This window comes from Bison bison, unplaced genomic scaffold (genome assembly GCF_000754665.1).
Source record: "Bison bison bison isolate TAMUID 2011002044 unplaced genomic scaffold, Bison_UMD1.0 scf7180017864456, whole genome shotgun sequence".
NCBI classification, from domain to species: domain Eukaryota; kingdom Metazoa; phylum Chordata; class Mammalia; order Artiodactyla; family Bovidae; genus Bison; species Bison bison.
The window spans coordinates 16,717,938-16,733,347 of NW_011495018.1; the positions used below are offsets into that span (position 1 = coordinate 16,717,938).

At 48.1% G+C, this 15,410-nt stretch overlaps 2 protein-coding genes across 4 annotated transcripts in view; one reads left to right on the forward strand and one right to left on the reverse strand.

Annotated features, from left to right (window-relative positions):
* AFAP1L2 (actin filament associated protein 1-like 2) overlaps nucleotides 1-3,515 on the forward strand; it is a 145,775-nt gene extending 142,260 nt beyond the window's left edge. For 2 of the 3 annotated variants that reach the window (XM_010859300.1, XM_010859298.1), the window contains exon 20: nucleotides 511-3,515. In XM_010859300.1, coding sequence (XP_010857602.1) covers nucleotides 511-537 — 27 coding nt within the window. In that variant the 3' untranslated portion in view covers nucleotides 538-3,515. The remainder of the gene's footprint in view (nucleotides 1-510) is intronic. The other variant, XM_010859299.1, reaches the window with a different exon arrangement.
* Nucleotides 2,336-15,410, reverse strand: part of VWA2 (von Willebrand factor A domain containing 2) — a 45,348-nt gene continuing 32,273 nt past the window's right edge. Inside the window, exons 9-14 of the mRNA XM_010859297.1 lie at nucleotides 15,304-15,359; nucleotides 12,609-12,716; nucleotides 11,077-11,649; nucleotides 6,779-7,330; nucleotides 6,026-6,151; nucleotides 2,336-4,688 (exon numbers count right to left, since the gene is read on the reverse strand). Of these exons, the coding sequence (XP_010857599.1) occupies nucleotides 4,570-4,688; nucleotides 6,026-6,151; nucleotides 6,779-7,330; nucleotides 11,077-11,649; nucleotides 12,609-12,716; nucleotides 15,304-15,359 (1,534 nt within the window). The 3' untranslated portion in view covers nucleotides 2,336-4,569. The remainder of the gene's footprint in view (nucleotides 4,689-6,025; nucleotides 6,152-6,778; nucleotides 7,331-11,076; nucleotides 11,650-12,608; nucleotides 12,717-15,303; nucleotides 15,360-15,410) is intronic.

Sequence of the window (15,410 nt, forward strand, 5' to 3'; positions counted from 1 at the left end):
GTCTGTCAGGAAAACAAAAGCCGCAGATTCAGATGGGTGATGGGTTTGCCGGAAGCCACCCAGGCAACTGGCGGTGAGGGGTAAACGAGAGCAGATTTATCCCTGGGGGCTGGATGAGGAGCGTTATGAACCCTTGACTCATTTGTACAGTAAAGAGCATGCCTAGAGCTGCCTGTGTTTTTGGCAAATGCTGCTCCTTACCACAGGCAGCTCTCATTGCTGTCCTGCTTATTACCTGCTGGAAGTATTGTAAGACACCTGTACCAGTGACTGTGTATTAAATCCATGTAAGCACATGAGCACCGAGGCAGACGTCACTCAGCCTCTGTCTTGCTCCATGGCCTCAAAATCTCTGAACAGGGGCTCCAAGCAACAGGGAACACACGGGGGTTGAACCTTAATTGCTGTCTCTCTTCCTAGCTTCTTCTATGAATATGTAGGTTGGCTGCGGAGGATAACTAACTTTCTTCTCTTGGGGGGCGGGATGCTGGTGTTTGAATGATACCCTAGGAATGGGAGAAGAAAGGAGCAAGTTAGGAAATGAACTTCATCTAAAGACTCTCCTGTCAATATGGACCTTGGTGACAATCCTGCTTCGTAACAGTCTTCGTTAAAGCAGCAACTCTGTAAAAGGGTGAGTCTGTTTACAAGAAAAAGGAAGAACTGGGGTTCTGTGAATGGAATACTTCGGCTAAGAGGAGGCTCTGTCCCTGTGCAGGGCCAAAGGAAATAATACAAGACTCTTGGAGACCCAAGTCTATTGGTTGTAAATAGGACATTGCTGTAGTTAGGGGTATTCTGTGTTTCTTCCTTGAAATTTTCATCAGTTGTTTTATCAGACTTTTTAAATGAAAAGTTTCTGATGTGGAGGCCTTGGTGGAGGAGAAATCGAGGTAGCAGGGCCTTGTCTCACTGATCACAGGGCCTTGGTGAGAGTATATCTCAACTCCTGACCGTCATCTCCTATCTGATACTTAAGCAGTGTCAGGGGTTAAACCGTCCTTGTCTTCAACTGTGTAAAAACCATCAATGGTTTTTTTTTTTTTTAAAGAAATGGTAATTGGGAAAATATTTGGGACCAAACTGAGGCACTGTTCCTGGTAAATTAAGGACTTTTTTCAGGCTAAAGTGGGCCTGAACCAATTGCTTTTAAATAAAAATTTTAAATGATGCTGTATTATATAGGGGGAAAAAATGTTTAAAATCCTGTAATTTAGAACAGTGAAAAGTGTCTTTTGAGATTTAACTGACTTTTTACATTACCATAGAAACAAGATTATCCTGTGTTTACAGATTCAGTCCCATGGAAAGGCCATTTTTAAGAGAAGAGTTATTTAATACAGTGCTCTCTTAGTCCCTGTTTTTTGAAGTTGTGCTTGATGTCCAGGCCCTTTCCAAGAAGAAAAAAGGGGGCAAATTTTGTTTCAGGTGGTCTCTTTTCTTAAAATCGACAGTGCTGTTGTTTGTGTTGCCTGTTTCTCTCCCGATGGCATTGTTAACACAGGTTAAAACATTTCATCTATCATCTCTGCCTCACTTCTGGGGGTTCTGAATCAGCGTTCTTTAACACTGGTTCCTGGGAACTAAAGGGCCTTCGAGTCTGCCTTGTCTTTCTATTCCCAGGGCATTTATTTCCTTTGTCATTAACACTTGGTGTCCCAAGTGGTGAGTTAGATTTTTTTTTTTAATAAAATGTTCATTGTATTTTGGGTTTTCTTGTATTTCATGGGATGATGTGGCAAGGCCTGGTAGACTTCTACTTCAAGGGGGAAACGTGGATATTTATACACTGAACTTCAAACTCTGTGAGTCAAAACATAGAATTACAAGGTGGGATCCTAGCAGGAGACTTTAAGCCTCCTTACATCAAGTAGCAGAGGTAAGGCTGAAAGATTTTATAATTATAATTAAGACTTGGGAAACATCTTTAGAAACTGATCATATATAAAAATGACTGAAAATCAATACGTTTAAACACACTCCTAGATAATTCTTGAGGGGAGTAAAAATCATATCAATACTTGAAATGTTGCCTTAGTAGTAATAATTAAAAATGACAAAACCAAATTTCTGACTCATTAAAAAGACAGCCTACAGCAATAGTAAATGGCAGAACTGAAAAAAGAGGCCTCAAGTACCGATACTGACAGTCCTTTTGAATTACAAGAAAATACTATGAATATAGCAGCTTGAAAGTTTGAGGACTATATATTAATAGTTTTCATTTGAGAGAGCACAGCTCTGATACCAAAATTCCAACACATAAAAGAAAAACATTCCAATATATTATAAAAGACAATCTCATTTTTGAACATAAATTGAAAAAAAACTTTAAAATATTGGCAAGTGGAATTCAGCAGTGTTTAAAGAACCAGACGTTGCAACCAAATAGCATTTATCCAAGAAATCAAAGGTGGTTCAATAAGTGAAAATACAAATAGACATTTCATCATCTTAACGAGTCCAATGTGAAAAAACATCTCACAGGGAGCAGCAAAGCAAACCACAAATCTCAGGACTCCTGATAAACACTCTAATCCAGGAATAGAAGCAAGCGTTCCTTATCAAGTAATGCACAGAGAGTAGCAATGACAGAAACATCCTTTCAAGTCAAAAACCAGCTACGTTCCAGTACTTGTTAAATCATCATTCTGGAGGTCCTAGACAAATGCAAAATGACAAGAAAAAGTAGTGTAAAATTTCAAAAGGAGAGACAAAACTGTCATTACTTGTAAATGCTCTCTTTCTAGAAAAGCAAAAACTAGAGCAGCTGGCTGGAATAAGGATCATTTGGAGAAAATAAAAGATTTATGATCTATCGGCAATGTTTAAGTTTTTACAAGGAGAACATATTTGTATATTACGTAATTAAAATAAAAGCCAGTTTCTTTAAAAAGAAAGAAAAAGGGTTAGCTGGGAAAAGATCACTTAAGGTTATCTTGTCAGGAATTCCCTCTTCCGCTACTAGAACCAAGAAAGGGTTAAACTCCAGTGGCACCTTCGCTAGAAAAGGTTAAATTTTTTTCCCCCCAAGGGCTGAAACCTAAAAATAGCAACAGTAAGGTCTTTAATATGTAGGCTAGGCCCAGGGCCCAGTTTTGTGCGGTTTTTAAGTCCAGTTCAAATGGGACATCCAAATATCAACCCTGAGCCAGACAAAGAACCTATATTATGAAATGATTAAACTGCTGTTAATGTAAAAAGACAATGGAATTCTCTAGCAGCTATTGGCACCTACCGGGTGGGCACGTGACTCTGCTCTGATATTGCTTTTGCCTTGGCAGAAGGCGACGACTGGAATGGAAATAGCCCTTGAATGGAAATGACTGTCATGCACAGGGCTTGGCACACTGGACTTGTTTTTAACATCTAATAAAACCACGGTGATGACCTTCCAAGTACTTTTCTTTGCACCAGAAATCCTGAAGTTCTTAAAGCTAAGCAGTATTTAAATCAAAGTAGCCGTGAATGCCCATAAAACATCACATTAAAGGTATTTACATTAGAAATAAAAACTATGATAAAGTGTCTGGATTTAAATCAGAGCTCTGCAGAGGCTTCTACTGAAAACCAACTCCCAACTCGACCACCTGGGCAGAGAATTGATTTGTTAAGGACTGTGGGATAAGCAAATATCCAGTTCGCCGGAGAATATGCTATCTAAGCCTTTTTGCCATTTAGGGACAAATGCTCCTGTTAAATAAACACAACCAACGTCACTTCTTGAAATATTCCTTTTAAAACCAGGTATGAAAAACAAAACTAAAACCAAGGCAGCATAAGATCTCTATCTAAAAAAACCAACCCCTTCAAATCTCTTTGTTCTACATGGACTGAGTTTAAGAATTCTGCTCCTTTTTGACCCCCAAAGGGAGAGTAAGACAGGCACTCAAGAAACACCCCACAATGAACCCTCCTAAGTAAACACTAAGAAGCCTCTCGAAGGGAGTGCTGGTCAGCTTAGGTGGCCCCTCGAATCCAGGGCTGTCTGCATACTCAGCCCCTCCCCCTCAGGTAAAGAGCTGGTCAGCCTCCTTCCTGTCTGAGGCCTTTCCAAGTCCCACACAGGGATCCCGTCACCAGAACAAGTCACAAATGCCGCTCAAGCCCCTCTTCAAACTAAAAAACGAATCCATCTGGAGCATCTTCGGGGAAAGGCGTGTTGAAAACCTCACCCTTCGTCCATCTTGAAATGCCACTGTCGAGTCAGGGGTCTGTCATCACTGCCTTCTCAGGCGTAACTGTCCCAGCAATGTCCTGTTTTGCCATCATCGTGGGTAACGTGAGCTTCAAACAGGCCATCAGAAGTCTCCAGGTTCCTCTGCTGCTCCTCGGGGGACACGCAGCAGACGGCACCAGCTCCACAGTGCACAATTAGGTCAGCAAAACATGTGATGAGTTCTCAGTGTGGTTGTGAGGGGGGCAACCAGCTGCTACCATGTCCCTGGGCAGCTCTGTCTGCAGCTGAGCCCTCTCTTCTCCCTGGGGCAGGACAGTGGGCAGGAGGGTTCAGACGGGGCTGGAGGCAGAGACCACAGACAGGGTGCTGTGCTGAGGGCAGGCTCCCTTTCAGCGCCCAGGGGGCCCAGGCCTTCTCTGTAGGCCCAGCCGGGAGGGGCGCGGTGGCTGCCCTCCTGCAGGCTCTCGGCTGGAGCCACGTGCCTTGAGGGCATCTCCTCTCAAGGCCCCTAGGAAAGAAGTGAACTTTGAGGACGTGAGGGTCTGAGTCCTCTTCTTTAACCAACTAGCAACCTTATGGGCCCCATTGTGCCTTGCACTTAGGCTAAGCCAAGCAGGAAGTGCCCCTCACAGCCCTCCCCGTATTAGGAAAACCACCTCTGCCAGGGCCCGCAAACGCAGGGCTCTAATGGGAAGCGTCCACTGGCTGCTGCTGGCTTTTCTACCTTTAAATTCATGAGAAGCAGCCGCCACAGGGGGCCTAGGAGGCTGCGCAACAATCGTTTTTCTATGTCTACTCTAGCCTCCTTCTCTCCTGCTGCTGCTGCTAAGTCACTTCAGTCGTGTCCGACTCTTCGCAACCCCATGGACCTCAGCCCACCAGGCTCCTCTGTCCATGGGATTCTCCAGGCAAGAGTACTAGAGTGGGGTGCTATTGCCTTCTCCGCCTTCTCTCCTAGATGGTTACTAATTCTCTCCTCTCCTCAAACCTCCAGCACCTCCTCCGTGCCCTCACCCTCTGGTGAGCAAATAGAGACGCTCAAAAAAAGAACTCCCACCAACTTCCACTGCCCCATTCACCCACCCACTCGAACCTGTGCCCACATCCTCTGCCTGTGTTCCGGTTACTCTGTGTCCACTGTGCTCCTCCCCAACAGTCTCCCCAGAATTTCATCAGAGTGTGTTCCGTTCAGTCGCTCAGTTGTGTCTGACTCTTTGCGACCGCATGGACTGCAGCACACCAGGCTTCCCTGTCCATCACCAACACAATGAGCTTACTCAAAGTCATGTCCATCGAGTCAGTGATGCCATCCAACCATCTCATCCTCTGTCGTTCCCTTCTCCTCCTGTCTTCAATCTCTCCCAGCATCAGGGTCTTTTCCAAGGAGTCAGTTCTTCAAGTTAGGTGGCCAAAGGATTGAAGCTTCAGCTTAAGCATCAGTCCTTCCAATGAATATTCAGGATTGATTTCCTTTAGGACGGCCTGGGTGGATCTCCATGCAGTCCAAGGGACTCTGAAGAGCCTTCTCCGATGCCACAGTTCAAAAGCATCAATTCTTCGGTGCTCAGCACCATCTAATACACTACATGCTGCTCTTACTGGTTGTGTCTTAGACTAGAACCCTCAGGAGGGCAGAGAGTCTCCGTGTCTTGTTTCCTGCTCTGTTCCTCTCACCCAGCATGGCACCTGGGATGTAGGGGCACCCACTGAATGTTTCACGTATGAATGAACCAATGACTGACTCCTTCCATCGATGCCCTAGAGCCTCCTTTGGTACACTCCTGGGGAACAGGAGGACTGAGAACACCACCCCAGCCCCTACATTGGAGCTGATGCCACACTCACGGTTCTCGCAGTGGGGGCCCTCCCAGCCACCCTGGCACTCGCAGCGGTAGCTCCCGTTGCGTAGGACACAGATGCCCTCGTTCATGCATGGGCTGGGTTTGCAGAGGTTAACTGGCCGCTTGGCTTCTGCAAGGGAGGACGGGAGGACGTGTCAGCAGACCCAGCCTGGGTCAGCCCTGCAGACCCTACCCTCACCCAGGACAAAGGTGAGGCCACCAGAGCAGGTGTCACAGTGGCTCTGTGGGCTCTTGAGCCACAGGTGAGCACACGGGTGGGCCCCAGCCTCCATTCAGCTTGCCTGCAGGCAAGCAGCCGCTTTCTTTAAGATGGGCTGAGCACACAGCAGTGCTTACTATCATTATTACGGCCACAGGCTTTTAAAAAGGTGCAGAGAATGTTCCTAGTAAAAGGAGGCTTGAAGTCAGGCTAGCCTGGCTGTGTCTGTTCCTAGCAAGGTCAGTGCCATCCTGGGGTCTTGGTGGATATCCTAACAAATCTCTTCTTTTTAGGTGGGGTGCATACATTAAGTCTGGGGAGAGATGCTTGTCTAAAATTCTCTGCATCTTAAATGGGGACAGTTGTGTGTGCCTCCTGCAGGGTTCCATGTGACTATGGGATTTAGCACAGAGCCCGGCACATGGAAAGTCCCCGGTAGTTGGGAGGAGCTGCTGTCCCCATAGGGATGTCCATGAAGGCTCTGGCTGAGGTCCGCCCTTTGGAGGCAACCCCAAAGTTGCAGATTCCCCCACTCACCTCTGCATATCCACTCGATGAGTGCATCCTGGTGGTGACTCAGGTCTGCATAGGCTGCTGCGTGGATCAGGGCGTCACGGGGACCCGCAAGCCTCCGCAGTGCCTCCCTCAGGACAGGCCCCACACCCACCACCAAGACCGAGACGCCGTTGTCCCTCAGCTTCTGGGCCGGGACAGCCGCGTCCTCCACCCCACTCCCACCCGTGACCACCACCACCGCCTTGGGGACGCCAGGCCGGGCGCCGCCCTGGACCGTCATCACCTTGTCATAGATGTGCAGCAAGGCCGTGCCTGCTGAGCCCACCCCTCCCAGGTAGGGGGCCTGGCTCAGGGCCCGCAGCACTGCAGCACGGCTGAGGTGGGTGTCCAGCCCGAAGGCTGTCTGGACGCGGCCGCCGTACACCACCAGACCGATCTGCGTCACATCGGGGTTCATGTCAAACCGGAGGACACAGCTTCTCACGAAGCTCTGCATCTGGGCGAAGTTCTCGGGCCCCACTGAGACCGAGGCGTCCAGCATGAAGACCAGATCCAGCGACTGGGCCTGGCAGCCTGTAGAATAAGCAAAGCGGCCCTTAGGGGCTAGCCGGGCGGTGGGGGGTGCTGCTCTGGGGTGATCAGAGCCCAGGTCAGCCGGTCTCCACTGCAGCATCCGGCCTCCACCCTCTCCTGGAAGAAAAGCAGGACACACGAAGGCTCAGCTGGACCATACTCCTACCCTCCCTGCTGGCAGCTGGGTGCGGCCATGTGATAGTTCTATCCGATGGGATGTAATGGAAAGTAACTGCAATTTCTAAGTTCTGTCCCCGAAAGCAAGCTGCTTGCCTTCCACTTCCCTCTGCCCTCTTCCTGCTGTCTGAGAAACAGCAGCCCTGGAGTTAGCAGACAGCTGAACCATCCTGCCGGCCCAGGCTGCTTACCTCTGAACTGTGATGGGAGAGGAATAAACGACTACTGTCTGTAAGCCATGGGGCTCTGAGGCTCAATCTATACCCCAGGTGCCATGAACTGTATGGCAGGGGTGGTTTAGTCGCTAAGTTGTGTCCGATTCTTGTGACCCCATGGACTGTAGCCCACCAGGAGTAAAGTATGCAGTAAGAGGATCTGATTTACTGGTTTTTTAAAACAACTCTAGCATAAGAAGAGTCTGAGAAACCATCATAGCCAAGAGGAGTCTAAGAAGACAGGAACACTAAATGTAAAATGTATCCTGGATGGGATCCTTGGAACAGAAAAAAGACATGAGGTAACAACTAAGGCAGTTGGAATAAAGTGCAGACTGTAATAAATAATGACCAACTATGCACAGAGGTTTGTATCGTTGTACAGGAGGCAGTGACCAAAACCATCCCCAAGAAAAAGAAATGCAAGAAGGCAAAGTAGTTGTCTGAGGAGGCTTTACAAACAGCTGAGAAAAGAAGCAAAAAGTGAAGGAGAAAAGGAAAGATATACCCAACTGAATCCAGAGTTGTAGAGAATAGCAAAGGGAGATAAGAAGGCCTTCTTAAGTGAACAATGCAAAGAAATAAGCAATAGACTGGGAAAGACTAGAGACCTTTCCAAGAATATTGGAGATACCAAGGGAACATTTCATGCAAAAATGGGCACAATAAAGGACAGAAATGGCAAGGAGCTAACAGAAGCAAAGAGATTAAGAGGTGGCAAGAATACACAGAAAAACTATACAAAAAAGGTCTTAATGACCTGGATAACCACGATGGTGTGGGTACTCACCTAGAGCCAGACATCTTGGTGTGTGAAGTAAAATGGGCCTTAGGAAGCATTACTACCAATAAAGCTAGTGGAAGTGATGGAATTCCAGCTGAGCTATTTCAAATCCTAAAAGATGATGCTGTTAAAGTGCTGCACTCAGTATAGCAGCAAATTTGGAAAACTCAGTGGCCACAGTACTGGAAAAGGTCAGTTTTCATTCCAATCCCAAAGAAAGGCAATGCAAAGAATGTTCAAACAACTGTACAACTGCACTCATTTTGCATGCTAGCAAGGTAATACTCAAAATCCTTCAGGCTAGTCTTCAGCAGTACCTGAACCGAGAACTTTCAGATGTACAAGATGGGTTTAGAAAAGGCAGAGGAACCAGAGATCAAATTGCCAACATTCACTGGATCATAGAGAAAGCTAGGAAATTCCAGAAAAACATCTGTTTCATTGACTACACTAAAGCCTTTGACTGTGTGGATCACAACAAACTGTGGGAAATTCTTAAAGAGATGGGAATACCAGACCACTCTACCTGCCTGCTAAGAAACCTGTATGCAGGTCAAGAAGCAACAGTTAGAACCAGACATGGAACAACTGACTGGTTCCAAATTGGGAAAGGAGTACATCAAAGCTATATATTGTCACCCTGCTTATTTAACCTATAGGCTACTAGAGTACATCAAGAGAAATGCCAGGCTGGATGAATTACAAACTGAAATTACTGGGAGAAACAGCAACAACCTCATATATTCTGATACCACCCTAATGGCAGAAAGCAAAGAGCAACTAAAGAGCCTCTTGATGAGGGTGAAAGAGGAGAGTGAAAAAGCTGCCTTAAAACTCAAAAAACCTAAGATCATGGCACTCAGCCCCATCACTTCATGGCAGATAGAAGGGGAAAAGTGGAAACAGTGACAGATTTTATTTTCTTGGGCTCCAGCAGACAAGTGAATGCAGCCATGAAATTAAAAGATGCTCCTTGGAAGGAAAGCTATGACATACCCAGACATCATATTAAAAAGCAGAGATATCACTTTGCTGACAAAGGTCCAGATAGTCAAAGCTACAGTTTTTCCAGTAGTCATGTACAAATGTCTGAGTTGGACCATAAAGAAGGCTGAGCACCAAAGACTTGATGCTTTTGAATTGCAGTGCTGGAGAAGACTCTTGAGAGTCCCTTGGACAGCAAGGTGATCAAACCAATCAATCCTAAAGAAAATCAGTCCTGAATAGTCATTGGAAGGACTGATGAAGTTGAAGTTCCAATACTTTGGCCACCTGATGGCAAGAGCCAACTTATTAGAAAAGACATGGATGCTGGGAAAGATTGAAGGCAGGAGGAGAAGGGGGCGCCAGAGGATGAGATGGTTGGATGGCGTCACTGACTCAGTGGACATGAGACTGAGCAAAGTCCAGGAGATGGTGAAGGACAGGGAAGCCTGGCGTGCTAGAGTCCATGAGGTTGCAAAGGGTCAGACACAACTGAGCGACTGAACAACATCAATGTTGGTTCATTAATTGTGATAACTGTACCTGGTTAACATCTTACAAGAGGGACACTGGGGATGGAACACAAGTGAACTCTACCATTGTCACAGTTTTTCTGTGAATCTAAAACTATTTTTTTAAAAATCCTCTGGCTGCCAAGGGAAGATAAGACTGGAGGGGCACAGTGGAGATGGGCAGGCAGAGCCCTGTCCTTCCCCCAGCAGGAGGGAATGTCTCACCACTGGTGAGAGTGACACCTGGGGCTGAGGAGCTGAAATCCACACGCAGCTTCTTTAGAGAAGTCCGGAGCCCTATGGAGGGTGTGTTTCACCTACTCCTGTCGCTGACCATGGGCCAGGCCCCCACCCCTGATGGGGATATCTACTCCCAGGTTCTGTTCTCCAGGGCACCCTCTAGTGGCAGGTCATGGAAATCAACATGGGTCATAGAACAGAATGATGTCAGAACGCATCTCAGGTAGAAATGACGAGTAGCATTTCAGGAAAGGCTTGGCTTGTTCTAGACGTTTATGCTTGTACAGGCACATGTGTGTACTGGGAACGCATTTCTTTCTTGCCAAAAAGAAACTGGGAAGCTGCTGTTCTAGAGTTACACTTAGTAGATACAGAGCTCCTTATTAACTATAACAATAAAAATTAATAAACAGCAATGCCTGCAATTCTGAGTGCACACTCTGAGCTTACTCTGCACTAGTGTGCATCTTGCTCGCCCTAAGTAATCCTCATAAAAGCCCCTCGGGAGGTGCTACTATTTGCCAGATTGTGGTGACCAGAAAAATGAGAAGATTAGACAGCATCACAACTCCGGGGACATGAATTTGAGCAAACTCTGGGAGATGTGGAGGACAGAGGATCCACGGGGTTGCAAAGAGTCAGACATGACTTAGCGACTAAACAACAACAAAACTGAGAAGTTACTCATCACAAGGCTAGTTTATGAAAAAAATAAAGTGGGGCTGTGGCTCCAGCCTGCACCAGAGGCCCTGGTTAAATCCCTACCAAAACGTGGAAGGTTCTACCCCTGGCCGGCTGGCCCGCAGCTGGCACGGGTGTGGGGATGGTCCCTACCTGGGCGTGGCCGGCTGCACAGCTTGCCCTGAAGTTTTGGGATTTGGTCGAATAGGTCCTGTGGGCTGGTGTAGGTCAGCACGCGCTCCGGGCCGCCAGTGATCATCTCCAGTTCCGCCCGCACGTCCTCGCTGCCCACACCCAGCAGGAGCAGCTGCCGGGCCCTCACGAAGCCCGCCGGGCCGGCCACCTCATCCTGGGAGCGCGCCTCGGTCATCAGGACCACCGCCCGTCGAGGCTGGTCCAGGCCTGTCCTGGGGGCACTCCCGAAGCCGCGCTCTGCCACCTGCCGTAGGGCCCGGCCCGTCAGAGTGGCGCCACCGTCGAAGGGCAGGCCGTCGAGGCTCCAAATCAGGTCTGGCACATCCTGATACTCGCCCACTGGCACGGCCACGGTCAGCTTCGCGCCGTAGAGGGCCACACCCACGCGCGCTTGGGAGTCTCGGGTCAGCGCTGCCCGCACAAACCGCTTCACGAAGGCCTTGGCCCGCTGGAAGCCCTCCAGGGTGGCGTCTGCTGAGCTGGCCAGCAGGAACAGGACGTCCACTCTGCACTCCAGGCTCAGATTCAGAGCTGCCGGGACACAGCTGCCGTCACCCTGGGGAGCATGCAGACCACCGTCCCACCTGGGATGCCCAACCCCACGTGGGGCTGAGCCACCCACCTCCTAGGAGAGGGATGGGGTCATGACACTGAGGCTCCAAAGGCTAGTGACCAGAGCCCATCACCGAATTAGACAGGGCTCCCTGGTTCCCACCCAGGGTCTTGCTCTCACCTCTTTTTCAAGAGAAAAATAGAATCTATACTCTTCCCCCACTATGGTTAGTACTTCCTGTGTCCTGTTGGAGAAATCTTTGTCTACCCCCAAATCATGACAGTAGGCTCCTTATGTTTTCTTCCAGAAGCTTCACAGCTTTGCTCTCTACAGTTAAATCAACGATCCATCTGGAATTGATTTTTGTATAACTTGTGAGGTAGGGGAATCAAGACATACTTTTTCCCAAATAAGTCTCCAATTGACCTAGCATGACAGTTTTTAAAAAGTTATTATTTAACAAGTCCCATCCTCTGTGTCAAGCACTGTGTTGAGCACTTTAAGTACAGAATGTTATTGCAAACTCCATAACCACAGGGCAGTAAAGTCAATTATAATCTTCACAGTTTTAAAATCAAGACAGGTCGAGGCTTCTCATTCCTCTTCTGCAAGAGGGGAGATGGGACACTGCTCAGAACCATGAACCTGATGGGCTGGCTCCAGCCTACAGCTGGGCTCCCTGATGCCCACAGATCAAGCAGTGGCCATTCTAAAGCTAAGAAGCTAGGGGCCGTGTCCTACCCACCTCCCCTACCCAAGTTATACCCTGGAGCCCTCAGGGTATCATCTGAGACATCAGCTCAGTGGTGTACTTCAAATGCACTAACTCCTGGGCCAGTTCCTACCTAGTGGCTAACAGGGTTGCAGACAAAGAGCAGGAGCCCGGACTCCACTGCTCCCCAATAACTGAAGTCTGGGAAGTCCCGGGCACACGTACCGCAGTTGGCTTCCCCTCCAAAGGCTGGTGGGCAGAGGCAGTGGTACCTGTCCGGTCCTTCTGGAACACACGTGCCTCCATTCTGGCAGGGCTGTGAATCACAGGGGCCTACCAGAGAGATGCCTGTTAACAGCCTGGCACATCCGCCCAGAGATGGAAGGGCTTTGGCCACCCTGCCCCACCAGGGCCCAGCCCCTTCCTTTCCTGGGATGCACTAGGAAATTGGTCTTAACACCTGTAGCAAAGATGGGAAGGACAGCCAATGAGGGGTTAGGGTGTGGGAAGTAACAGATAGTGGTGGGCTCAGTTAATGCTCTGTGTGAAGCACAGGCTCACTGTGGATCTGCCAGTGCTATCTGGCTCTGATACTGGGAGCACGTGTTACAGACTGAATTATGTCCCCACACACACCCATTCATATATTGTTATTGTTCAGTTACTAAGTCTTGTCTGACTGTTGTGAGCCCATGAACTGCAGCATGCCAGGTTTCCCTGTCCTTCACTATCTCCCAGAGTTTGTTCAAACTCATGTCTGTTGAGTCAGTAATGCCATCCAACCATCTCATCCTCTGTCACCTCCTTCTCCTCCTGCCTTCAGTCTTTTCCAGCATCAGGGTCTTTTCAAGCATCAGGGTCTTTTCCAATGAGTCCACTCTTAGTATCACGTGGCCAAAGTATTGGAGCTCCAGCTGAAGAGGGTGAAGGATGGTGAAGATGGGGTGGTGAAGTTGAAGATTTTTTAAAACTATGAATTTTTAAAACTGTAAAACTATGAAGATTTATTTATTCAGTCCTTCCAGTGAATATTCATATGTAGGATTTGACACCCCCAATACCTTAAAAATGTTAATATATTACTTAGTGGTCACATGATTGTAATTAAAGTGTATACTTTTGAAAGGTAGGAATTGAGAGTAACTGTTGGTGATGGACAGGGAGGCCTGGCGTGCTGCGATTCATGGGGTCGCAAAGAGTAGGACACGACTGAGCGACTGATCTGATCTGATCTGATCTTGGGCACCCAGGCCTGCAGTCCTATCAGCTGGAGTCTCATGGAAACAACTGGGGGTTCATTAACAGTGCCAACAGTGGCCTTTAAATGAGCGACTATTATGGGTCAGGTACTGTGAAATTAAAAGACGCTTGCTCCTTGGAAGAAAAGTTATGACCAACCTAGACAGCATATTAAAAAGCAGAGATATTACTAACAAAGGTCCATCTAGTCCAAGCTATGGTTTTTCCAGTAGTCATGTATGGATGTGAGAGTTGGACCATAAGGAAAGCTGAGCACTGAAGAATTGATACTTTTGAACTGTGGTGTTGGAGAAGACTCTTGAGAGTCCCTAGGACTGCAAGGAGATCCAACCAGTCCATCCTAAAGGAAATCAGTCCTGAATAGTCATTGGAAGGACTGATGTTGAAGCTGAAACTCCAAGACTTTGGCCACCTGATGCGAAGAACTGACTCCTTGGAAAAGACCCTGATGCTGGAAAGATTGAAGGTGGGAGGAGAAGGGGACAACAGAGGATGAGATGTTGGATGGCGTCACTGACACAATGGACATGAGTTTGAGTAGGCTCCGGGAGTTGGTGATGGACAGGGGAGCCTGGCATGCCACAGTCCATGGTGTTGCAGAGTCAGACATGACTAAGTGACTGAACTGAACTGAACTGAGCTGAGGGTTACACATGCATTATCTCATTTCACTGATACAACCAAATGAAGCAAGTACTGTGAAGCCTCATGTCACAGGCAGGAAGCTGAAACTCAACAAATAGAAGTCACATGCTGAAGGTTAGCTACTTGAAAAGCGGCAGAGCTGGGACTCAAACCCAAATTATTCTGCTTTCGAAACCGCAAGTCCCTGACCTTTTATTTCTGAGTGGAAACAACCAGGCTTTCAGTTCCTGCCAGCTGTCAGAGGCCAGCCACCTTGGAACTTTAAAATAAGATGCCCAGCAGATCTCCTAACCCCAGGTAGGAAGAACCCTCCTGCCTGCACACAAGCCTCTGGCTCTTCAGGGGCCAGGCACCTGGCCTCATTAGGAGCAGCAAATCCACACAAACACTGATGCCAAGTCAACCAACTTTCATGTTCCTGCATCCGTGAGATGCTCTAGACCCCGGAGTGATGAGTAGGGAGGGCCCACTGGGGAGCCAGGCCGAATGATCCTAATGGGGTTGATAAGGCCTCCTGTTTGCTGGGGACTTTGTAACTGATGAAGCACTTGGGTGGACATCATCTACTGACTCTTCCCTAGGGGTCCATGTGTGGTACCCTCTACCATCCAGAGTAGGGAGACAGGGAGTCCAGACCAGGGGCAAACATTGCCCTCATTTTACAGAGAAAGAAAGTAAGGCTCAGGTATCTTGCCCTGGGTTTGGTGCTAGATATGAAGTTTTCTGTTTGCAAAGCCAGGGGTCAGTGCATGCCCTGCTCAGCCTCATGTTAATGCAGAGTCCCAGTTAAGGAAGTAATTCCAAAGCTTCACTTCATTCTCAGTGAAAAGATACTGCTGAATGAGGGAAACATTGAGTATCACACAAGCATGTTGCTCTGCCCCTGAAATCCCCGTGCCTCTGCCCTGGAGCTGGGTCCAACCCTACTCACTGCCCCAGGAGTACGAATGCCCCTTTGGGAGCCAGCCTCGTCCCAGGGCAGAAAGAACAGGAGAATCAAAGAGGCAGACTGTACCTGGGCAGGTGGTCCTGTAGCAGGTGGTGGGGTGGGTGAAGAACACTCTCTTCCAGCTAAGACCCAAGAAATCAAACAGTACAGATCAGAGGTTTAACAGGAAAGGT